At 37.6% G+C, this 26,658-nt stretch overlaps 1 protein-coding gene across 5 annotated transcripts in view; it reads right to left on the bottom strand.

Moving 5' to 3' along the window:
- The window catches only part of Rasal2 (RAS protein activator like 2), a 384,331-nt gene that overhangs the window by 47,142 nt on the left and 310,531 nt on the right, over nt 1-26,658 (bottom strand). For all 5 annotated transcript variants that reach the window (XM_017796364.2, XM_008826125.3, XM_017796365.2 and 2 more), the window contains exon 5: nt 16,141-16,250. In XM_017796364.2, coding sequence (XP_017651853.1) covers nt 16,141-16,250 — 110 coding nt within the window. The remainder of the gene's footprint in view (nt 1-16,140; nt 16,251-26,658) is intronic.

Below are 26,658 nucleotides of genomic sequence, written 5' to 3'. Positions count from 1 at the left end.
CCCCCCCCCCCCAATTCCTTCCTAGAATGGACTGGCAAGTAAACAGAAAGGCATCTGCCACAGATAATGACACTATAGGTGAAAGGCTCCTCAGGGATGAAAAATCCCTAAAGGATTCCTCAAAGAAGCCAGCTGTAAACATCTGCTAAGCTTAGAGAGCATAATAGAAGGCTAAGATAGTGCCAGGGATTCTTACCTCCTTTTCGCTCCCTCTGTCTCTCCTGCCCAAACCTGAAAATAAGGTTGGCAACAGGCACCTGGAATCTGACAATGTAGTATGTCGCTTAAAAAAAAAAAAACAACAAAAAAAAACCCCATTCTCTACTTTTAAGTGCTTTTGAAGAAAAAGCAGAGCTCTCAGTCTTTTTGTGTTCCCATACCTCTCACACAGTGTAGGTTTAATGTAAAAATGCAGCCAATATTGATTCTAGGAAATGATTTTGCTTTTTAAAATTTGATTATATGGCTCTGAAACAATCACTTTGTGACATTCTGCTGATTCTGTCACTGAAGTGTTCTCCATATCTTGTCTCTGCCTCCTCATTGCCAATACACTCCTTAGAGCCTTCAGTATATTATTAAACGTGTCTCCAAAACTTCATCTCTACAAACTAAATTACTTGAAATGCCATACTCCATATTGCTGGATTAGTCTATCCATAGCACAGTTCAGATTAGGCCATTTATTTCCTGAAAAGTGTTTAAAGGTTCTATTGCTAATAGGCTAGAATCTAAACTCCTTAGTATGACATTCAAGAACTTCCCTGGGTATAGAATATTGAGTTGAAAGTCATCTCATCTTAGAATTTTAAAGATATTTCCCCACTGACTCCTAGCTTTCAATAATTATACCCAAAATTCCAACACCATCCCATTTTCCTACCTCTGCCTCCCTAGTGCTGGGATTAAAGACCTAAGCCACCATGCCCAGCTAGGGGTCTTTTACTGGTTAGTGTACTTGAAACATTTATGTGTTCTTGTTTGGGGGCATTTTCTTGTACTATTCCTTTGACAATTTCCTCCCCAAAGTCTTTGTTCCTTTTTCAGTAATTGTGTAGGATGATTCTTTTACCTTCTTTAAAATTTTAAAATATTTGTTTTATGTATGTGGGGGGGCATGGCTTGGTGGAGGTCAGAGGCCAACTTATGGGTGAAAGTTCTCTCCACCCTGTGAATTTTAGGGACTGAACTCAGGTTGTCAGACTTAGCAGCAAGCACCCTTATCTGCTGAGCCATCTTGCCAACACTTTCTGGGAAAATGACTTTACTTCAGCTTTCATACTAGTTTTTAAGCTGTTCTTTATTTTTTTTTCTTCTGTTACCTTTTTGTTTTATAGATGCATAATCATCTAACCTTTTGAAAAGTATTTCTTTACTTGTGAAGTTGTTTTTGCTTACTTTTATGTTGGGGTATTTCTTAAGAATCTATAAGCAATTTGGCTATCTGTTTAAGAGTAAAGCACTAAAAAGCTCAATGGAAACTTTTGTGTTGCAGGAATGGACTCACAGACTAATGAGCTTCATTGTAGAGTGCTTCCTGGCCAGCTGTTTTTCTTTTCTTTCTAAAAGCTTTATTGAGATGGTCACATATCACAAAATTCATCTATTCAGTATATTCAGCATTATGCAATCATTACCACAATCCAAGCTTAAAATATTTTCATCACTGTAAACAGAAGCCATTTGAAGTTATTTCTCTTTCACTGGCTTCCTTTACCCCACATCTTCAGACTCTGACAACTCTTGATCTGTCTGTACAGATTGGCCTAGTATTGATGTTCTCATATTCTACAAATGGAAACACAATATTTGGCTTTTTTATTGAATTTTTTTTGTATTTCATACAGAACATTCCAATCTTATTTATCTTTATTCCTGAATCCCAAATAGCACCCTCCCATAGCTGCCCCCTCCCACTGGAGCCCATATACTCTGTCATCCCTGTTACTGTCCACTGTGTTATCAGTGTCCCCAGCCATTCCCCAGTGCCAGTCCATCCGCTGAATCTAGTCAGCCTATCTAGAGTTCCTTGTTTTAGGAAGATCAGCTCTTCTTCATCTAGCATCGATGAGTTACCAACATTCCTTTAGGTAAGATTGGGGTCTGCTCTTCATTTTCCCAGTTCTATGCTGGGTTACTGTCTGGGAGTCTCTTGGGCCACCCTGGTCAACAACTCAAAGTAAGGTATCTCCTGTCTGGCATTGTTTCTTGTTATGTAGCCTTTAGCTATATACATGGACTCTTACAGAATTATACTGATCACTTTAATCTTTGGTTATACTTGCCTTTTGGCTGTTTAGGACCATATAGTTGATCCAAATAAACCAATTTACTTTTTCTCTTAAGGTCATTTGAGGATCTGTTCCTCAGGGGTCACATAGGCTTGGGAGGAGCCTCTGGCTCCTTTCTTTTACCAGTTCAGCCTATGTGAAGATAAGTCAAAGGTCCTGCTCAACCATGGCTGGCTTCACTTGGAAGCATGGAAGAAATGTTTCTTCTGTGCTGACCCTTCTCTTTGTAGACTGTCCATCTGGTGGGGTCTCCATGGCCTCCTTGATCCAAGAGGACAGGTGACTTACCACAGTTACAGGACATTTTGAGAGATGCTCCAGAGTCCCCTGGAACTTAGTCGACCTTGGAGGGCAAGGAGCAAAGCCTGTCCTTCAAGTCTCTCTGACCAGATTAGCATAGGCCTCAAAGTATGGCTGTTAAACATCCAAGAAGGTTAGTTCTACCAGTCTGGTACTTTTAATTACCATGAGCTACATAGATAAAGCTTGGGTAAAAACCAAACGTTCTCAGATAAACCTTGATTAGACATATATTTTGTTCCTTGAGCTAGTTATATGTATAATTTGTCAATAGGTTGTTGGACTAATATGGTTCCCTCTGTTTTTTTTTTTTTTAAACTAGGCATTATTTATCCCTCTCATTGTCTAACATTTCCACCATGGTTTCCCCCATTTAAAGTGCCCCCATTTTTCCCATTTCTCCCTTAATAATACCCTTCTCCTATGGTCCTACCTCTCTTGAGCTCCTTTTTTCCCTTTATCCCCAAGGTTCCTTGTATAGCCCTCCTTCCTCCCTCACATTAAAATAACTGAATTTTTATAGCTATATTTTTCTTATTAATGCCTGTTTCCTACTGTTCTTCTCTTTCAGGTTCTTTCTTTTCCTTTACCTCCCTGTTTCCTTTCCATTATCTTGGTTCCTGTAGTTATGTCTGGATACATACTTATCAGGATTTGGTTCTAGGATCCACATATACGGGAGAACATATGTCGATTTTTTTTTTTTTTTCTGAGTCTGTGTCACTTCATTTAGTATAACAGTTTCTAGTTCCATCAATTTACCTGCAAATTTCATGATTTCATCTTTCTTTACTGCTTTCTTTACTACTCCATCATATAAATGAGCCATATTTTCATCATCCACTTGTCAGGTGAGGGACACTTAGGTGCTTCCATCTCTTAGCTACTGTGAAAAGAGCAGCAACAAACATGGAGGTATAAGTGTCTCTGCAATAGGATGAGTTCTTTGGGTATATGTCAAGGAGTGGTATAACTGTGGAGTCAAATGGTAGGTTCATTTTTAGTTTTTTAAGAGTTCTCCACACTGCTTTCCATAGGCGTTGAACCAGTTTGCAGTCCCAGCAGCAGTGGATGAATGTTCCCCTTTCCCCTCATCTCTCTAACATTTGGTATCATTTGTTCTCTTGATCTTAGTCTGACTGGGGTAAGGTGAAATCTTAAAGTGGTTTTAATTTGGATTTCCCTAATTACTAATGATGCTGAACACTTTTTTTTTGTTTTGCTTTTGCTTTTTTTTTTTTTTTTTTTTTTGGTCTTTTTGAGACAGGGTCTCCCTGTAGCCCCAGCTGATCTGGGACTCACTATGTAGACCAGGCTGGCCTTGAACTCACAGAGATCCACCTGCCTCTGCCTCCCGAGTGCTGGGATTAAAGGTGTGCACCACCACATGATGCTGAACACTTTTTAAAGATACTTCTTAGCCATTTTTATTTTTTCTTTTGAGAACTCTCTGTTCAGCTCCTTAGCCCATCTTTTAATTGGGTTACTTCCTTTCTTGATTCTTTGTTTTTTGAGCTTGTTATATATTCTGGATGTTAAACCTCTGTCAGATGTGTTTCTGGTGAGGATTTTCTCTCACTCTGTGGGTTTTCTCTTCACTTCCTTGGTTGCTTCTTTTAATCTACAGAAGCTTTTTAGTTTAATGAGGTCCCATTTGTCGATTCTCCACCTTGCTTCCTGGGCAGTTGATGTCCAGTTTAGAAAATCCTTTCCTACCCCTATATCTTGTAGGTAATTGCCAATGTTTTCTTCTAACAGTTTCAAAGTTTCAGGCTTTACATTGAGGTCTTTGATCCATTTGGAGTTGAATTTTGTGCAAAGTGAAAGATAGGGGTTTAGTTTCCTTCTTCTACAGGTGGAGATCCAGTTTTGCTAGCACCGTGCTGTCTTTCCTCCAGCTAATGTCCTTGGCCCCTTTGTCAAATATCAGGTGGCTGAAATTGCATGTACTCATATTTGGGTCTTCAATGTTGTTCTATTGATCTAGTGGTCTATTTTTGTGCCAGTGCCATGTTGTTTTTATGGCTATAGCTCTGTAATACAGTTTAAAATCTGGTACAGTAATCCCCCCAGCATTGCTCTTAGTACTCAGGGTTGCTTTGGCTATCCGAGGTCTTTTGTGCGTCCATATGAATCTTAGGATGGTTTTTCCAATTCTGTGAAGAATGTCAGGGGATTTTGATTGACATTGCATTGACTCTATAAATGGCTTTTGGTAAGATGGTCATTTTCACAATATTAATTCTTCCAATCAGTGAGCATGGAAGGTCCTTCCATCTTCTGATGTCTTCCTCAATCTCTTTTTTTAAATATTTAAAATGTTCATTGTAGAGATCTTTAATATCTTTGGTCAGGTTTATTCTGAGATTTTTTTTTTTTTGAAGGCTATTGTGAAAGCGAGTGTTTCCATGTACTCTTTCTTTTTGTGACTAGCTTCCCCCGCCCCCCTGCAGTGCTGAGGATCATATCAAGTGTCTCATATATGCTAGGCAGCATTCAACCACCGGCTGTGCCTATAGTTGGGTCCATGACTAACTTCTTTCAATTATCATGTTTTCAAGGTTGAACATATTCATACACATTACAGCATGTAACCAGTATTCCAGTCCTTTTTCTGGCTGGGATATATTATGTTTGTATATCAACCTGTTGAAGAACACTTAGCTCATGTTCACTTTGGGGTTCTGTTGATGTCGATGTGAAAATTTATGACCATGTATTTGTGTGAATATGTACTTTTGTCTCTTTTGGATCTATCTTAGCATGTACTTACTAGCTGGGACTTTAACAGAGAAATACAAATGTCACCACTATAAATCTTTTTTGGGGTATTTTAGTTTCCCTAATCTATATGCTAAGTGTAATCTGAATGCTAGCCTTCTAGAGCAGGGTTCTATCTGAAGTTTTCCAGAATTCTGGGAATATGTAATGCTACCTAGCAGCCTATTTCTCGATCTATCCTGTCCTCTAACCCTAAGAACAAATTCTTGGATTATTGGGGGCCATTGTGTACCCAGATAAAAGTTTCCAGGATGGGTGGGGAGATGGCTCAGTGGTTAAGAGTACTGGATACTCTTGCACAGGAGCCAGGTTCACTTCCCAGAATTCACATGGCGGCTAACAACCATTCATAATTCCAGTTCCAGGGGATTCGACACCTTCTTCTGACCTTCACTGGCATTGCATGACATGGGTGCACTTACGTACATACAAGCGATACACTCATACATATAAAATAATAAGAAAAAGTTTCCAGCCTACCTTGCAAAAAAAGTTTGCAATGAATCATAGGCAGGTGTTAGAGGGAGATAACTTAGCTGCTGGCAGGAAACATTCTTATAAGGGTCTCTCAGAGCTAGAGCTACAACACTTATCTTGTGTCTAGCTCCTTGAAGATCATAAAGATGGCAGACTTGGATTAGACTGCCTACCTTCAGATGTCTTTTATGTGAGAAGGTGAACAATTCACCTTGTTTGAGTGATTATTATTTTAAATATCTGTTAGTCAGAAGCTGATTTGTATTGTAAGATATGAGTTGAGAATTTCCTTCCACACAGCAACTGCATCTGATCATCACTAGTCTTGTTATTTAGAACTCAGATTTTTTTCTTTATTAGTATTCATATTTCTTCTGTTTGTGTAATTTTTAAGACAAAAGGCAGAGTTTTTAATGTATAACCTTAAAAACTGAATGTTTACTTTTCCTTCTTGCCCTCTTCTTTTCAAAATATGAAGTATTCAGTATTTCTTCTCAAGTTGCATAATTTTCTGTTCTCTTACTTTTGCTTTCTCCATTCCAACAAAATCCCTTTCCTTATATTCATTTCTATATTCAAACTGTAGCTGTTCTCTCAGACTTAACTCAAGGCCACTGCCCTCCAAGAATGTTATTCATCCACCTAACAAAAAGTCATCTTACCTTTGCTTATACCATTTCTTCTGTGACCTTTACCCCTTATTTACTTGTCCCTTTGAGGTACCTTTGGTTCTTTGTATTCCCTTGGAGCACATGGCATCTAGATTGAATATAAAGAAATTTGGAGGCTGGAGAGAAGACTTATTGACAAAGGCACTTCCAGGCAAGCCTGGGGACCTGAGTTTGATCTCCAGAACCCATATGAGGATGGAAGGAGAGAACTGATGTCATAAAATTGTCCTCTGGTCTCCACAGGCATGTAGTGACACACATATACACCCTAACAATAATAAGTAGTAACAATCAAATTAAAAAAATTAATTTTAGAAATGTTATTTGGCAAAATTTTGCTTAAACATTCATACAAGAATGCAACTATTAAAATGATGTAGATGTTCATGTACTATGCCACATCAAAGGACAATCTGAGTTTAAGAGTTATTATAAATTGTCCCCCAAAGCATCACTGATAGTAAATTTTACTAAGATCTCAAAACAGGGTTTATAACTTACAGATCACTGGTGAGGCAGACCTATTGATCAAGGCTGTAGTTAAAATACCTCATGATAGGCACAACTGGTCTTTAATTGGTGGTGCTGTTTGGGGAGGTTATGGAACTTTTATGAAGTGTGTCCTTGCTGGAGGAAATATGTCTCTGCAGGGCAGGCTTTGAGAGTTTATAGCCTTACCCTACTTCCAGTTTGCTCTTTCTCTTTAGTGTTTCTGGTTGAAGATGTGATCTCTCATCTTCCTCTCCAGTCACCTGCTGCCATGCCTCACCTATCATTATGTACTGCCAATCTGGAACCATAAGCCCAAATAAACTCTTCTATAAGTTGCTTTTGGTCATGGTATTTCATCACAGCAGCAGAAAGTGTAACACCTCATTAGCTTCTGGATACGTTTAGTCTCCTCTTGAAGAAGAGAGAAATAAAGTGATTTTCACAACATAATAAAGAGCAACTTAATGAGAAAGAGAGCCCTGGCCTCTTGAGTTCAGTGTTATGGTCAAATTCAATTTGGTAAGATACAAAAAGGGGCTAATAAACAGAAAGAAAATATTCTAAAACTTTCATGTCAATTGAAGATGTGATTTTAAAACACAAGAAAAAGACTGAGAGAAAAAGTAGCAACATACATAAAAGTGGGCTACTGTCTCTAGCAATTAAAGGTGCTACTTGAAATCATCAGAAAAAGGGCAAATAACTTGACAGGAAAACGGGAAAAGGAAATAGGCAAGTCACAGAAGAAAATATCTAACAGGTCCATTCATGCTACTGCCCCTGAGGATTTTCTGAGGGAACAAGATGGTGGAGGTTGAAGGCAGAGATCATCTTGACCCTGAGTAGCCCTAAGCTAATGTCTCTGTTGTGCCTTAGTTTTCGGGAGGGGGGTTGTTTATTTGTTTGTTTGTTTTGTTTTTGAGACAGGGTCTCCATGTAGCCCAAGCTGGCATGGAACTCACTATGTAGACCTTGATCTCATAGAGATCCACCTGCCGCTGCTTCTCGAATGCTGGGTTTAAAGATATGTGCCATCACACCCAGCATGTCTTAGTTTTTTTGTGTGACTTAGCTTTTAATAAAAAAGTTTTAAAAAAATAGAAAAAAAACCCTCACATAATAGTGATGTAAAGAATTGTTTTTGTCAGCCATATACTTATAGTTATTATTGAAGAAAATGTTATGAATTTAGTGTAGTTTAAGTTAATAGTGTTTATGAAAGCCACGATAGTGCACAGTAATGCTTTTGACATTCACTCACTGACTGACTCATTTAAGGCAATTTCTAGTCCTGCAAACTCTGTTCATAGTTAGGCCCTACATAGGTATAGCTTTATCTTTTATACTGTATTTTCACTGTTGTCTACCTATGTGTGGATGTTTAGGTACACAAATTCTAGTTACAGTATTTAGTACAGTTCCGTGCTTTTGCAGTTCATGAGCAACAGGTTATACCACACAGTGTAAGTATGAAGTAGGCTCTATCATTTAGGTTTGTGTAAGAATCCAAGTCTGCACAGTGAAGAAATTGTCTTTTATCAGTGAGTTCTCAGAATGTGTGACTTCATTCATTAAGACTTTCTCTCCTGGCCGCCCCCCATCCTAGTTTCAGTTCTGATGCTTTGATAAAATACTCCCTCCCCCCAAAAAACAACCGAGCAAAAAAACTTAGAGGATTTATTTTAGCTCACAATTCCAGGTTTGAATCCATCATGTGAGGGAGTTGAGACGACAGACATCTGAGTGAACTAGTAACAACATATCCCCAGTCAAGAGCACAGAGAAATGAACACATATATGCTTGCTTCCTTGCACTCAGTTCAATCTTGCTACTCTGACACAGTTCAGGAATCCTGAACAAAGGGAATGGTGCTATCTGCAGTGAGCTATTGATTAATATAATTAAATTAGATTGATTAATATAATTAAATTAGACAATCCCCTACAGACATGCCCACAGGCCAACCTAATGCAGATAATTCCTTATTAAGAATCTCTTCCAGATGATTCTAGGTTGTGTCAACTTGACAGATAAAACTAATATCATACCTCTTAAGTGACAAAGATACATATATTTCCCTTCTATAACTCTGAAAGAACAGGCAGGCCTATTAGGTTTAACTAGGGTTTTAGTAGATTGGATATAAAAATTAAAAAATGTTTTGCTGAGCTGGAGGAATGGCTCAGCAGTTAAGAGCACTGGCTGTTCTCATAGAAGACCCTGGTTGGAATCCCAGCACCCACATGGTGCCTAACAACTGCTCATAACTCCAGTTCCAGGGACTCTGATAACCTCTTCTGACCTCCGTGGGCATTGCAGGACATGGGTGCACGTACACACATGCAGGTAATACATTCATACTCATAAAATTAAAAGTTTTGGTATTTATATTTACATACTAGATACTATTTTAGAAGAAATGACTTGACATTAGCAAAAAAATTACAAGTATTTAGAAAATCTTTGGTCGCAACTTAAGGCCACTAATTTAAAGACCTCAATTCAATAATATTTTTTTTCTTTTGTTCTGTTAATTGCATCTTCAGAGGTTGAAGGCAAGAGTGCCTGTTTAAAATTACAGTAAATTAAAACTCTAGTGAATACAAAAGAACAATGTTTATATATTTTTTGTATTGGATACCTTTGTAACTCAAATAGATTTGAAAAATAAAAAAGGTTATCTAACATTTGAGATTTACCAGTGCCTTTTTATTGTGCTATATTTGATGAAACTACTACCAATTTAGGTATAACAGCATTCAAATCATAGGTAATGAATTTAGGTCACTTAAAAGTTAGAAATTTAACAACTATATAATATCAATTTTAGAGACTCTAGGAGAATAAAATCTCTTGGTAATCAAATCCAAAATCTCCCATGGTTTACTTCAAACAAAGCAGAGTAACAGACAGCACTTCATTTGAAATTCGATTATATTTTGTGTAAGGTTAAAAAGTGAAGTACCTATAGAAATATTTCCTTGTCTCTCAAGTCTCCATATGAAACTTGATATTGAACAAGGAGTGTTTTAAATGCTGCATTTTATCCCAGGTTTTAACCATCAATAGTCTTAAAAAAAAAAAAAAGGCATTCTGTTTTATTGAGATTTCTTTATAAAATGCCCTGAATTCCTAGGATTATTAAAATTATAGAAGTATAAGAAACTGGGCCAGCAAGATGGCTCAGCAGATAAAGGTACCTGCTGCCAAGCTTGATGACCTGAGCTCAATTCCTGGGATCTACAAAGGAAAGAAAGAACTGACTCTCACAAGCTGTCCTCCGACCTTCACATGTGTGCTGTGGTACGCTGCCCCCCAAATAAAAATAACAGTGTTTTAAAAAGAGTAAGAAACTATGGAAAATATAAAAAGAAAAATGTTTTAAGAAGTTATCTTGCTGGGTACGGTGGCACACGCTTTTAATTCCAACAACTGGGAGGCAGATCTCCAGGAGTTCCACGCCAGCCAGAGCTACATAATGAGAACCTGACCAAAAAAAAAAAGTTCTCTTAAAACAAATAGGTACAAACTAAAATGAGGATATAATTACCAAAACCTACTGTGATAGAGCAAAAGTAATACTAAGGAGAATTTTTTAAGTCAATGCCCACATCAAAAAAAAGTAGAAAGAGGGTGAGAGAGATGGCTCAGTGGTCAAGAATACTTGCTGTCCCTGTGTTCAGTTTCCAGAACCCACATGGTGGTTCACAAATGTTTATAACTCCAGTTTCAGGAGATCTGACACCCTCTTCTGGCCTTCTCAGGCATTGTATGCACATGGTGCAAATACATACATGTAGGCAAAACACTCAGACACATGAAATTAAAAAACAGAAGACTAGGGGGATGGTTAAGAGTGCTTGTTCTTCCAGAGGACCTGTGTTCAGTTCCCAGCAACCACATCAGACAGCTCACAACTGCCCGTAATTCCAGCTCCTGAGGCACCTGACATCTCTGCCACCCATACTCATGTGACTATGCCTCCCCGTATACACATAATTAAAAATAAAAAAATAAATATTAAAGTAGAAAGAAGGGAAAAGGAAGATGGTGAATGACAGAGGCATCGACTGCTAGAATCTTGAGGGAATGAACGGGAAAGTTGGACAAGAGCTAGTAGAAAAGGTAGGTGACACCCAAATAGCTCCAGCTCTAATAGCAAGGGAAATAGGGAACCTTACAAGAACAGAAGAGAAAGTCCAGTTTATCCTGGAGGGACTGACTCAGTTTGGGAAACTTCCTCCCTGTTCCCAGTGAGAGAGAATGCCAATAGTAGACAGTGGGAGTTATAACTTAAGAGAGGCTCAGAAAATCTGCACTGTACTTTCAGTACTAGACATTTTAATAAGAAGAAAAAAAGAGGAAGAACTCATACAAAAGGTATGCAGCAGCACCAATAGAGCAAGGAGAGACACCTGCAAAATTTTCTCTTCCCAGCACTCCAGAGCAGCACCAGAACACCATTTCTCAAAGAAACTCCACTGAGTGAGCAGCTTGCTGGGCCAAGACCCTCTGTGAATTGCACTCTCAGAAAACTCATAGAAAGTATCATGGTCCATATGCTGATACCTGGCTAGAAGAACATCTATAGACCATGAGGAAGAAACTTTGAATCACAACCACATGCAGCATTCAGTGAGGTAGGAACCCTACTCAGAGCCAGACCTGCAGAGTAAAGTAACACTCAGGTTGCAAGCAGTACACTGACACTGAGGATGGCACAGGGCTGGAGCCAACATTCATAACCCTACCAATAAAGACACGATCAGCATCATTAGCATCATCAGCATCTGTGACCTAGCCCCTCAAAGCATTGCTGTGGGGTAAAGTCTTTGCACTGGGACTCCTGAAGGACTACCCAGAGGTTTGACAGGCATCTGCGATTGGACCTGTAAAGGACTGTCCATTGACCAAGACCAGCACTTGTAACTCAAGAGCTCAAAGGAAGACCAGGAGTTAAGAACCAGATGCCTGAAGGCCACCCACAGGTGTGATTACCATCTGTGATCAAACCTTATAAAGGAATGTCCAGGGATGTGACAGGAAGGAACTCGAAGAGATTCAGGACAGAAACCAGCAAAAAGCCCAAGTACATTCATACTCTATACCTTCTTCTAGCTCTCTCCACTTCCCATTTATTCTTCCTTTATTTATACTCAATGTTGATTTAGCAGGCCAGTTCTGTCCTGCTTTGTTCTTGTGCCCTTTGTATGTGGTCTTCTCCCCATTCTCTCATTCTTTCCTTTATAAATTTTCCTTTCATAGGTTTCTCAAATATAGGTTGGTCTAGTTTGAAGAATCTGTTTCTCAGCCTCCTGAGAGTTGGGGTTATTTTATGTTTTCTGACTGAATTTTTAAGCTCTCCAGCCCAACTTGCCTCATCCCTCTTCCCTGTGTGTACCATTCCCTCTTATGTGTACATTTTCCTCCTCCACATTTTCTCTATCACCCACAGAAACTGATGTATTGGTGCACACAGTACTATTACCTCCTAAGTGACATGACCGGCACTTAAGTGATGACCTTTTATTTTATTATTACTGTGCTTTCATAGTGGGCCTACTCTTTGACAGTGACTGTTTTTATAGACAGTATCCTATTATCAGGGGAGTACTGGAGATTGAGCCTGGTGCCCAAACACCAGTCTAGTAGAGGAAAGCAATATCAACTTTACTACAACCTAGCCCCTTGTGAACACCTCCACTGGAGTGATATAAAAAATGATAGAGTGATATAAAAAATGTCAACCAATGACGTAACCATAGATTCTCAAGAACACATGCAAAAACACAAGAAACACACAAAAAATGAAGGCAATATTGACTCCTCCAAAAATGGCTAATACCACAGTAATGGCCTTCCATGAAAGTAAGACAAAATTTCAGAAAAAGTTTTAAAAAGTATAAGTATGCTCAAAGAAATCAAAGAGGACATAAACCCTTGTGTTCTCCAAGAGAACACAAACTAACAGCTGAATGAGAAAGGAAGTTAATACAGGATATAAAGGATATAAAAGTGGAGAAAAAGCAAACTAAAATACTAGAAATGAAAAATTCAGTAGCCAAATGAAAAGCTCCATGGAAAGCCTCACTAACAGAATGGATTGCAGGGTGGACAGAATATCTAGATGTATGTAAATGGCTAACAACTGCCTGCAAGTTTTTCATGTTTCTGTAAGCAACCTTCTCACTCACACTCCAGTAAGTAACCCCAATTAATCTCATTGGTTTACCAACTTAGACTTGGGTAGAATTGTCTCTTTGTCTGTTGTCAATTCCTTGTTTGGGTGAACAGACTTTTTCTTCAGTCTCCTCAGGAAAAGTCACTAATTCAATGTAATCCCTCTTAAAATACCAATGACATGCTTCATGGAAGTAGAAACAAACACACACCTCAATTCTAAAATATGTAATAGCCAAAGCCATTTTCAACCAAAAGAACAGAAGACATTATACTACCAGACTTCAAAATATTACACAGCTATAGCAATCAAAACAGCATGTTATTGGCATAAAAAAGATTCAGGTAAGCAGAACAGAGAGCTTAGAAATAAATAGATGCATACACAGACAACTGATTTTTTTGACAAAGGTGCCAAGAACAGGCACTGGAAAAAAGAGTCTCCAGTAAATGGTGTTGCGGAAATTGTATTGACATGCAGAAGAATGGAATTAGATCTCTATATCTGACCAGCTACAAAAATCAACTAAAAAATGGAGTAAAGACTTAAATGCAAGACACAATACTATGTGTTAGTTACTTTTCTTATCACTGTGACAAAATATGTGACAAAAGTAACTTAAGGAAGGAAGGACTTATTTTGGCTTATACTTTTGAGGGTACAGTCATTATGGTGTTAAAGGCATGGCAATATGAGAGTGAGGCAGCTGGTCACATTGTGTCCACAGTCAGGAAGCAGAGTGAGATGAATGTTCAGTTCGCTTGTTCTTCTTTCTTCAGTCCAAAACTACAGGCCAAAAGATGATGCTACCCATATTTAGGGTTGGTCTTTCCACTCCAGTTAACCCAGTCTAGAAAATCCCTCATGCCCAGAGGTGATTCTAGATCCTGTCAAATTGACAGTATTAACTATCACATAATATGAAACTACTAGAAGAAAATATATGGGAAATGTTTCAGAACATTAGAATTGGCAAGTATTTTTTTAAAGGATTCCAAAACCACATGACATAAGAGTAGAAAGTTGGGATTAAATCAAATTAAAAAGCTTCTACACATCATTGGAAACAATGAACAAAGTACTAGCAACAATGTACAAAATAGGGAAAAATACTTGTAGACTATTCATCTGACAAGGTTGATATATAAGGAGCTCCAAAAACTCCTGGAAAATCAAACAACCTGAATGAAAATGGACAATAGAGCAGACAGACATCTTTTCAAAAGAAGACATATGAATAAAGGTATAAGAAAAAAAGGAAGGTCTGAACATCACTGATTATAAAGGTAAATCAAACCATAGTGAGCTACCACTTTACTTTGCTCAGAATGGTTATTATCAAAAAGACTAGAGGTAAGTGCTGGCTGGAATATAGGCAAAAGGGAACTCCTGCACAGTGCTTGGGGAAGGGGAGGTAAGTTAAGACAGCCATTGTGGAAAATTATAGATGTTTCTTTAAAACATTAAAAACAGAACTACCATATGACCCAGCAATCCCACTCCTGGGTTTATATAAAGAGAAATGACACGGTAAGTTGAAGGGGTATCTGCACGTCCATGTTCATAGCTACATTATTCACAACAGCTAGCAAATGGAGCAACCTAAGTGTTCATCCACTAATGAACAGGGGAACAATGTGTATATACAGAATTGGGTATCACTTGGTCATAGAAAGAGTTGACCTTATGTAAGTTGAGAGTATCATGGTAGTTACTAGAAGCTGGTGAGAATACGGTGAGGCAAGAAATAGGCAAATGGCAATCAATGCATACTAAGTTACAGTTAGGAGCAAGAAGTTTGGATGTTAATACTACCTATTGCTCTTGCAAAGGACCTGAGTTGGGTTCTTAGCACTCACATCAGGCAGGTCACAAATGCCTGTAACTCCAGCTCATGAGCACATTCACACACACACACACACACACACACACACACACACATACATCTTTAAAAAAAAGAAGTTTGGGAGTAATACTCTGTACAGTAGGGTAACTACAATGTACCACATGCTTAAAAAATCTAGGAGAATAAACTTTGAAAGATTTTACTATGAGTTTAAATTTCTAGCACCCACATAAAAGGCATGGCAGCCTACACCAGTAATGCCAGCATTGTTGGCAGACAGGCAGATCCTGGAAGCTCCTTGGAAAGATGAGCTTCTGGTTCCATGAGAGACCCTGTCTCAAGGAATAAAGGCAAAGGACACACAAAGGCATCTGATGCCTCTCACTGGCTTCTACATATATGTACTTCCCCACCACACACCCATACATCATGTATACACACACAGAAATTTTAAAAAATGGCACATTGTATACATGTATCAAAACATCACATGGTACTCCTTAAAATGAAAAATTTTAACATTTTAGGGATCAGTTAAAATAAATTTAGTTAAAAATTACAACCCCCCTTAAAGTATAAAAATACAATTAATCAGACAATTACACTGCAAATTAGACAGACTTCTAAATTTGGATAATAATTTTATCTGATCTCTAGACAAGGAGAGCTACTAAAACAGTAGTCTCACATCAACTAGGTTTGAGAGATAATTCCTTTATCTTTAAAATAAAAATGAAAAATTTCTGCCTAACAAATCTATCATTTATTATATGGGGTTATTATAAAGACTAAATAAGACAATCATATGCATCCAGTACAGCACTTAGTTCTTTTTTAGTGATCATAACCGCTATCCGTTAGAGTCAGTTTAGGAAAAATAATTTATCTCTGACCACTAGAACTTGACTTTACAGAAACAGCATATAAATTACTTATGTAGCTCTAAACTCTGATATTTTGGGGGCTTTAACTGGTTGAATGCTGAGCCAACATTTTGTACTTGATCTTTCTGTCACTGATGCAAAGTTATAGAAAGACCAAAGCCTTACCCAAATCCACTCTAATACTGTTGTCTTAGTTTTAAACAAGTCACTTCCTACCTGTCTTCTGCAGTACGAAGGGATGGAAGCCGGAAGCTTGTATTTCTGTCAAGTTTCGACTGGCTTTTCGTCCTCTTGATGGAACCTTTCAGGCGCTTGCTGAAGAATCCCTAGAATGAAAAGCAGAGGTGGGAGAAAGAACTACTAGGGAACCTTAGCTTTCTACAATCAATTTGAAGAAACCATTTTGATTTATAAGATTTATGCTAAAACAGAATCTGACTTTAAATTTAAATTAAAAAAATAAAAGTTATTTAGAACCATATTGGAATATGATGACAGTTTTTTTCCTACTGTGAAAAGCTGGGATAATTAAACTTGTTGATACTACCAATAGTTTTTATATTAGTTCTGATAGAAAAAAACTGATAAATTGACAAACAGATTTTAAAACACAGCAATAAAACATAGGGACACAGTGCTTTCTCTGATAATGGTATCAGAAATTCCAATAGATATGGCACCTGAAGATTTCCTAAACTAAAGGGAAGTAGGCAAACAGAACAGCATGTGCAAAGGCCTTGAAGTGGGAAGTATTTGGTGTATTGAAGGAACTGAAGATAGTGATAGAGAGGGAAAAAAAAGAAGTTAACTAAGTAGCACATGGAAATGTACTGTTGGTCTCAAAAATATTAAACTTTGGTCTATATCACTTTGGAAGCTGTTATTTGTAATTTAAATGCAGATACAGTATCCTACAAGAAATACAGATCATCTATGATATCATTAAAGTACTGAGACATTAAAGAAAAAAGTGTATATATGAATTCCTAGCAGCTGGGACTGTATAGATCAAGATCAAGCCAGCTGAAATTCTAGCATGAGTGGGGGAGGGGTGCACAAAGTCCCACCTCTAGCCAAGGAGCTACTGACAACTGATGGCTGCTAGGGGAGGGAGACTGTCAGTTTTCTTCAGAGATGTGCCCCCGATCATGTGCCCATGCTCCAGGGGATGGCCCCTATACCCATTCACATTCTGGCAGCATTAAGTGGACTCACTGGTTTAAAAAACGAGCCCATGAAGTTGGGAGGGGAAATGGGATATGGGAGGGGTAGGAGGGCAGGGAATAGGGGCAGATTTGATTAAAATACATATATTCATGTATGACATTCTCAAACAAATTAAAATAATTACAAAGTGCTATATATTTGTTGGTGGCTGCTGGCCTCCTGCCACTTCCAAACTAGAGTTCCTCATGATCCTTCACACAACAAAAACATTTTTGAATAAATGCAAGAAGGAATGGTGATAGCCACTACTTAAAATACACCTACAATTCTATTTTTGGTAGATGGAATGACTTAGGAGGAGAGAAAGGGTAGTTTGAAGAAAATTATTTTGATACATGAAAAATTAATCATTTTAAATGTTTATCATTTTATACAAGCTATACATTTTAAACATTTCCACAAGAAAAAGAAACTGTCCAATGTCAATACACTAAATATTTTCTATTGCTTAGTAACCGAGCCTACTACTTTGAAGTGAATACTGTGCTAGCCAGGTTAAGTTAGGCTAAGTTAGGGTATCTAGTAACCCCGCAATCCTAGTAGTACAACACATGCTGTATGTCCACCAGGAGGCCAACTGAGAGGGTTGAGCCCTGCTCTGTGCTGTTCTTATTCAGGAACATAAGCTAAGAGAAAACTCCATTTCTGTGTTTTACAGTTGCTACAGCAGGATAAAGGTAATATAACAAATTATGTATAGTCAGGTGCTGTATAACATTTCAGTCAACAAACTACAAATATAAGTATCAGTGGCACAAAAAGATAACGGAATTGAAAAATTGCTTGTCTATTGTTTAGATACACAAACATTCACCATTTGTGTTACAACTGCCTAAGGAATTCTGTACAGAAACAAGTTGGACAAGTTTGAAGTCTCAGACCAATTGGGTATATCATATGGCATAAGTTTGTGTAAGGACACATTGTATATATACACTGCACAAGGATGAAATTGTCTAATGACATCTTTTCAGAATGTACCGTCATCTGAAGGGCTGGAGACACAGCTCAGTGGTAGAGCACTTGCTTAAAATGAATCCCTATATTTATTTAAGAGACACATGACTTCATAAGCTTCATATCACTTCTGGCCTTATTTCACTGGACAAAATCAAGCCAAACCAAACCAAAAGTCCCCCCAAACAAACCAAATCACATGAGCATCCCTAACTTCAATGGGAAGGTATACAATCTTGCCACATACATAGAGAACTAGAAATGGTGGGCAGCAGCCTAGTATACCATAGTGCTTCACTAAGCAGAGTATTTCTTTGAATTAATTTCTCAGGTTAACATACAAAGTAATGGTTTTCATTCTGGCATTGTTATATATGTGTCATTATACCTCACTCTCAATCATTCCCCTTCCTCACTGTTTTCCCCTGTACTCCTTGTCTCCCTTAGTTCTCTTCTTTCTCCCAGAGAGCTCCCTTTCTGTTTCTTTTTCAGAGATATTCCTTTACCCACTTCTTTTTAAAAAACATTTTAATACTTTTATTTTATGTGTATGAGTGTATTGCCTGCATGTAAGTGCACCTGTATTGTGCAATGCCCATGGAGGTCAGAAGAGAGTGTCACATTCCCCTGGAACCAGAGTTGCAGATGGCTGTTAGCCACCATGTGGGTGGTGGGATTTGAAACTGGGTCCTCTGTAAGAGCAGGCTCTTAACTGCTGAGCCATCTCTCCAGCCCCTTACCCACTTCTTTATGTCTTCTGACTAATTCTGGTTTGAAGTCTACTTTATCATATTCTAGAATAGTGATACTAACTTGGTTTTGGTTGTTATTCACCTAATGGATTGTTTTCCATCCTTTGACTCTCAGTCTGTGGGTGTTTTTCTTTTCTTTTCTTTTCTTTTTTTTTTAAATCAGTAAGGCATATTTCTTGGAGAAAACAGATAGCTGAATTTAATTTTTAAATCTCTCAGCCAGTCTCTGTCTCTTTATTGGTGACTTGAGGCCATTTCCATTTAAAGTTATGGAGAGATGTTTACTAATTCCTGTAATATTGGCTGGGTTAATGTATGTTCTTTACTTTCTCCCTTATTAGTATTTGAAATTTTGATGGTTTATTTTCTTGGACAACTTCTGTCCTACTTACTTTCTACTGCTGTGGTGAAACATCTCACCAAGACCAACCTGAGAGGGAAAGGTTTATTTCATCTTATTCTTCAAAGTGACAGTCCATCACAGGGAAGTCATGGCAGGAACTCAGAAGCAGAGACTATAGAAGAATAATGCTTACTGGCTTGTTTCCCCTTGTCTTGCTCAGCTACTGTTCTTATATAGTCTAGGCCCACTTCCCAAGGGATGGCACCACCCACAGTGAGCTGGGCCCTCCTGCATTAATTACCAATAAAAAAATTCCTCAGTTGAAGTTCATTCTTCCTATGTATCTCTAGTTTTGTGTCAGGTTGACAAACTAATGATGGATTCCTTCCTAACTCTTCTTTGCTCATCAATTCCTCTAATGAAAACTTTTTCCTGTACTCTCATGATCGAGACTGCTTTTCTACCTTGTGTGTGTATACTATTCCCTTTCTTCTGCAGTGCTGGCTTAGTGATCATGAACTTAGTTTGTGTTGTTCTTGAAATCTCCTTATTTTTGCTTTAATTAAAAAAATACTGCTTTGCTGGATACAGTGATCCTAGTTAGCAGGTTAGGGCTTGAAATATTTCATATTTCTTGGCATTTAGGGTTGCTGACAAGAGATCTAATATTATTTTGGTGTTTCTGCTTTTGCAGATGAGTTAGTGTTGTACCCTTAAATAAGCTGAGTATTTTTATAATATTTGGAATAACTCCATTCATTAGAGAAAAATGAAGATAATATCTGAATTAGAGATATAATTATTTAATGACTGAAGAAAAATTCTTATGTTATAATCTGTTGTTCTTGCTGTTCCAAAAGATAAGTGTAGGTAACGCTCAGAATGTAATTCAGTAGCTTAGTATCTGTGAAGTGCTGGGTTCAAGCACCAATAACCAACTAAATAAATAAAAACAAACAAGAAATAGTGCAAAATCCAGAAAACACCACAGACATAATTTTTTAATCTGTTTTTTTAACTTCAGCTGATTAAAAGATACATACAGATTTGAGGAAAGAGAGAAAAAAGTTATTTTTAAAAGGTCTATATTTCTTTGAATAGTCATTTTCCTGATCTCCTATATAGTACTAGCATCATTATGGCAAATTACTGTCATTAATTCTCAAGGCAAAGGCTTATTTACTACTGTCTATGCCTCATCAGAATGGGTCACTTCATTTGCTCATAAATGTCAGCAAGTGAGACTTAATGACAGAATTCTAGCAGGATTTTCAGGCTGGCTGAGATCCAGGACAAGGAGGTGACCACATATTAACATGTTTCTAATAAAAATAGTTAAGTGGTTCTAGTAGACACTTATTCATCTGGTACTTAAACTTATGGCATTTGTTTGACAATACTTGACACTGTTATTTAATGAATTTTATGTTTATTCCTTGTATAGAATCACGTCAGAATATAAAGAAAATAAAGATAAAAAACACAAACTCTGCTATATAAAAGCTTGTAATTTAATACAGGATTTAGATACTATGTATGAATTTATACACAGACTTATTAGTAGACTGAACATGGCTGATGAATGAATCTCTGAGGACAAAGACCAGTAAAAATTCTGAAACTGAACTTCAAATAGAACAAGGACTGACAGAAACAAAACAATACCTAAGGACTGTGGAACAAGCTCAAGAGGTGTAACATACACACAACGGGAACACCAAGAGAGAAAAAGGAACAGACAAAATCTATGAAATAATGACTAGAATTTTCCCAAATTAATGTCAGACACTAAAGCAAGATCCACTGAGAACATCAGGCAGCAGAAATGCCCAAAACAAAATAAAGACAAGAATAAAACTACACGTAGGCATATTTTAAACCATGGAAAATCAAAGATAAAGAAGAAATCCTGAAAGATGCCAGAAGGGCTAGAGAGGTAAATTATCTAAAGGACAGAGGAAAAATAATAAGAATCATTCTCTACTCAAAGTTCATAAATACTTGCATGAAAATGCCCTTATATAGCCCAGTATAATAAACAAGTTTAAATCTGAAAAGAAAAGAACTACATCCTCTCGGAAACCATGGAAACAAGAGTGGAGTAACATATTTAAACAGGTGAGATAAAAAAAAAAAAAAAACCTCCATTAACCTAGAATTCTACAACCTGAAAAACTGCTTTTCTAAAGTGAAGAAACAAGAAGTCAAGATTTTCTCAGACAAAAATTAAGAGAATCTGGAGTCAACCGAGCTGCTGGGTAAGAAATGCTAAAGGAAGTTACTTACACAGAAAGAAAATAATATAGATAAGAACTTGTACTAACATAAAGAACACTGAAGATGGAGCGATTGAAAGAAAAGTAAAACCTCTTATTTTTCTTAGTCCTAATGGATTTTTTTTCTTTTGCACTGTTGTGAGTAAACGCAAAGCCTGTGTATAATAGGAAAGTGATCTACCACCAACCTACATATGAGGTCTTTGGATCTTCATGACAGGGTCTCACTATGTGGCTTAGGGTGGCTTTAACCTTCCCATGTATCCCAGGCTAGTTTTATCTTCATAGTCGTTCTGTCTCAGCCTCCCAAAGTGCTAGGATTATAGACATGGGCTACTGTGGCTGGAATTTAATTGATCTTAGAGATAAATTTTTTTCCAAGTAATAATAGCAACTGTATATTTAGTTATGTATCCCTCTGTATTCCTCTATGTATCATATATGCTTAAGTGTAAGTAAAACAAGCAGTGTTGCTTAAAAGTGAACTTAGAGTTCTTGTAACTAGTCATTACCAAAAAAAAAAAAAAAATGTAAAAGAAGTGTAACAGACATGCTACAAAAGGAGAAAAAGGAGAAATCTAATAAAATGCCTATTTAAAACTAGTAAAGGTACAAAAACAGACAAAAATAAGGATACAGAACAATGGAAACAAATAGAAAACGGTAATGAATATGGTTGACAGTAACTAACCTCAAAAATCGCTTTAATATTAATAGTGTAAATATATCAATTAGAAGGCAACAAGACCCAGCCATATGTTATTTAAAAGTGCACATTAAATACAAACATAATACAGATTGAAGGTAAAAGGACTGAAAAGATATGACTTGCTAACACCAAACAGAAGTAGCTATATTAATTTTAGAGAAAGCAGTTATCAAAACAACAAAAAGATGTTACCAAGGATCTAGAAGGTAATTACATAATGATAAGTCAATTTTTCAAAAAGATAATCATCTTTACAATGTACCTAACAACAGTAACGTGAAAACATGAGGCAAATCCAGATAAACTTGCTAGAAGAATAGATGAGTGTATCAATACAGTTGGAGACTTAACAGATTTGGACAGATCTAGCAGACAGAAAATCAGAGAGATCATAGTTAAATTCAACAAACTGAATATAACTGACATCTATAGACTATTTCATTCTACAACACCAGGTCTTATGGAACATTCATGGATAGAACAAACATATTCTAGACCCTGAAACATAGCTTAACAAATTTAAAAGAATAGAAATTATATAATTTATGTTTTCAGAGCACTATGATTCAAACTAGAACTAAGTAAAAGATGATTGAAAAATATGTTGAGATGAAACAATATACCATCCATCCATCCATCCATCCATCCATCCATCCATCCATCCACCCATCCACCATATGGGTCCTAGGGATTGAACTCAGGTCCTCTGGTTTGGCAGCAAGCACCTTTACACCTGCTGAGCCATCTTGTCAGCCCAACAATACAGTTCTAAAGAACATACAGAAGAAATAAGACATTAAAACTTTGAACTACATGACAATGAAAGTGTCACATCTAAATTTGTGGGGTGCAGTAAAAGTTAGAGGGGGGAATTTATAGCATTAAATACATATAGTAAAAAGAAAGATCTAAAATCAATAATGTAATAATCTACATCTGGAAACTAAATAATAGCAAATTAAATACAAAGTAAGCACAAGACAAAAAAAAAAAAGAGACTGAAATCAAGGAAACTGAAATCATGCAATCAAGAGAAGAATCACTGGACTCAAAATTAGTTCTTTGAAATGATCAATAAAATTAGTTAATCTTATATATACAGTAAGAAAAAAAAGAGTATGCAAGTTACTAGTATCAGAAATGAAAGAGGGTCTATTACTATAGATTCCACCAACATTAAAATGACAGCAAAGGACAACATCCAAAGATTTAGTAGCCTAGATGAAATTTCTTGAAAGGCATAATCTGCCACACTCAGAGAAGAAACAGTCAACCTGAACAGATCTAAATCTACTCAAGCAACAGAAGTTAGGTTTCCTGGTACATGCTTGTAGTCCTAGCTACTTAGGGCACTGGGCAGGGGGACTGTCTGAGCCCAGAAACTGGAGGACAGCCTGGGCAACAAGCAAGACTTGATCTTGAAAAGAAAAAAAGTAACTGAATCAATAATTAATCCTTGTACATAAAGTACCAGATGTGTATGCTCTGAGTAGTGAATCCTACCAAATATCTGGGGAAGAAATTATACCAGTTCTCTACAAGCAAAAAAAAAAAAAAAAAAAAAAAAAAAAAAAAAAAAAAAAGAAGAAGAAGAAAAAAAGGAAGAAAACAAACAAAAAACCTTTTTCTTTTTCAGTTTTAGGTTTACTAAAAGTCTTGTGGATAGTACAAAGATTCCTTAATATAATTTCTGCCCCTACACATGCACAGCCATTCCCCTTATCAACATCTTACATGCCAGTGAGACATTTGCTATAACTAATGAATCTTCTTTGACATCATCACTCCAGTGCCATAGTTTTCCTTAGGGTTCACAACTGGTATTATGCATTTTATGGTTTTGGACAAATGTAGAATGATATATATGCACCTCATAGTACTGTTCAGACAATTTCACTGCCCCCCAAATCTTCCTTTCCATCCTTTACCATCTTAAGCTTTCCATTTCTGGCACTTTCTGATCTTTTTACTATTCTATAGTTTTACTTTTTCTGGAATGCCATGTAGTTGGAATCATATACAGTATGCAGATGTTTTTGATTGTCTTCTGTCAATAAGCAATGTGCATTTATGCTTCCTTCAGCTCTGTCCTAGTCTCTTCTGTTTCATTTTGTTTTCTTTTCTAGTATTTCCTCTTGTTCACTTTTATCAGTTTCTACTAACAAGTCTTCAAGTTTGGAGATTATTTCCTCAGCTGTGTCTGCTCTACTAATAGGTTCATAAAAGGCACTTTTGTTATAATTTTAAATTTCTAATATTTCTTTTTGGTTCTTTTAGAATTCCCACCTCTCTGCTTATATTGCCCATCTGTTTTTACATGCTATTTTAGCCATAAGAGTTCTTAGCATATTAATCATAATTGTTTAAATTCTTGATTTGGTAATTCCATGAAATTGGTTCTGATATTTTCTGTCTCTTTAAACGATATTTTCTGCCTTTTAGTATACGATTTTTTTTTAATAGCAAGACATAATGTACTAGGTGAAAGGGACTGTGGTAAGTAGTTCTTTGGTTACGTGGTATGGTGGAAGGGAAGGAGCATTCCATAATTTTATGACTAGGTCTAACGCTTTTTGTGAGTTTGTTCCTGGACTGAAAACTCCCTACATTTCTTAGTACACACTCAGGTCACTTTCCTGACTTAGGTGGGACAAGATAGCTAAAGAGGATGAAAGTCAGGTATTTCCTTCTCCTTCTAGGCCAGTTAAGCTCTGGTTAAATAGCTTCTTCTGAGGGAAGACCTTGTCAAGGACAAAATACTTTGTCATATTTCAAAATGGTCCATCCTCCTTCTCTGCCAGAAATAGAAGAGGATTTTTCTTTGCTAGTCGCTGTGAAAGTCTGGTAAAGTTCTAAGAAGTCAAACTTAAAAAGAGGGTCTCATGTTACCCCATTACTAAATTTTCTGGGCATTTTTAACCCAGCACTCATCAAGAGGCAGAGGCAGGTAGATGTCTGTGAGATCCAGTCCAGCCTCATTCATTCATATATATATATATAAAATTCCAGTCTGACTGGGGCTACAGGGTGACCCTGTCTCAAATTAAACAAACAAACAAACAAACAAACAAACATCCCTAAGTAAATAAACTTTAGTAAGTGTTCAACATACATAATACATATATGCACAAAATTATAATTGTTTTAGGAATACAGATAAAGGAAAGTTTAAGGACACACAGTAGTCTGTTCATGGATAAGTAAGATTCTGCTTTCATCTTTTTGGTATAACTAAAGGATGCCTTTTAGCCAGAGACTATGGTAGAAGTTTTTCATCTGTTCCTGATATTCAGTGATACACAGGAAGTGAAAATTAGGCTTTTCAGTCTTACCATAATCATGGCAAGATTCATCCCATTATTCCATAAAATTATGCATTTAGAGTACAAATATATTCTTGGAGGGTCACGCCATTTTGATTTAACATCCTTTATCTCTTTGCTGCTCTCATGTTTTAGTATTTTTCTTTTGTTCATTAAGAACAACTTTAAGATCTGCCATTGCTGGCTATGCAGGCCCTGTGCAGGCAGCCACAAAGAGCTGGGGCACCACCTCATCACCTCTCTCAGGTTGCAGGGGGCCACGCAACAGGTATGCTCAGGAGTCAGCTGTGAGCATTCCACCATGCCTTGACCCATGCATGCCTGTTGCCAGGGGCTGGGCCTGAAGGCGGCCACTGAGCCACTTACCCCTGGTCAGCCAGTCATCATCACTCAGGTGACCATCCCCAAGGAAGAGGATCGGCCTGCACAGGCAAGAAAGGACTTAGCAAGAAAAAAGAAAACACTGAAGAGCCAAGATGGTGGCCATGGTGGCACTCAGGAAAATGTGACTCCTCTAAGAAGATGTATCATCACCGATTACCCATGCCCAGGGAGGAAGATGTGAAGGCTGCAGACACCAAAAAAGGCCAATTGGAACCTTGACCATGAAAACAATCAAACCAAACCAAACCAAACAAAACACGTGCACTGTGGCATGCGTGAGTGCATGCGTGTGCGCATGCATGCACACACACGCACACACACCATACATATAATACTAATAAAAAATTTTGCGAACTCTCCTAGCCTGCACTACTATCCTCAGACCTCTTGGGGTAAGTCGATAGAGCAGCTCTCAGCACCGGGACTCCCTAAGCCACATTCACCCTTCCATCCCCCCCGCCTCGCCTTTCTATACTCCTAGTTTGAGCCCTGCGCCATTCCTAGTGTTGGGGCCCCAGACACCTGGGGAACCAATACGGCTTCCTGACCCTTCTCACACAGAGCAACCCAGTCCCTTTCTTGGGCTCCAGGAGCACCACTTCTAGTCCTGGCCCTGCCCTCACCTCGCTCTGCTTCCCTGGGCCTGCACCACCAGCTAACTCTCCTAGACTGCACTACTATCCTCAGGCCTCTTGGGGTAAGTCCATAGCGCAGCTCTCCGCGCTGGGACTCCCTAAGCCACATTCACCCTTCCACCCCCCCC

The sequence above is a fragment of the Nannospalax galili genome, unplaced genomic scaffold, assembly GCF_000622305.1.
Source record: "Nannospalax galili isolate Female #2095 unplaced genomic scaffold, S.galili_v1.0 scaffold429, whole genome shotgun sequence".
NCBI lineage: Eukaryota > Metazoa > Chordata > Mammalia > Rodentia > Spalacidae > Nannospalax > Nannospalax galili.
Note: the sequence above shows the minus strand (reverse complement) of the source record. Positions and strands in the feature narration are given on the sequence as shown.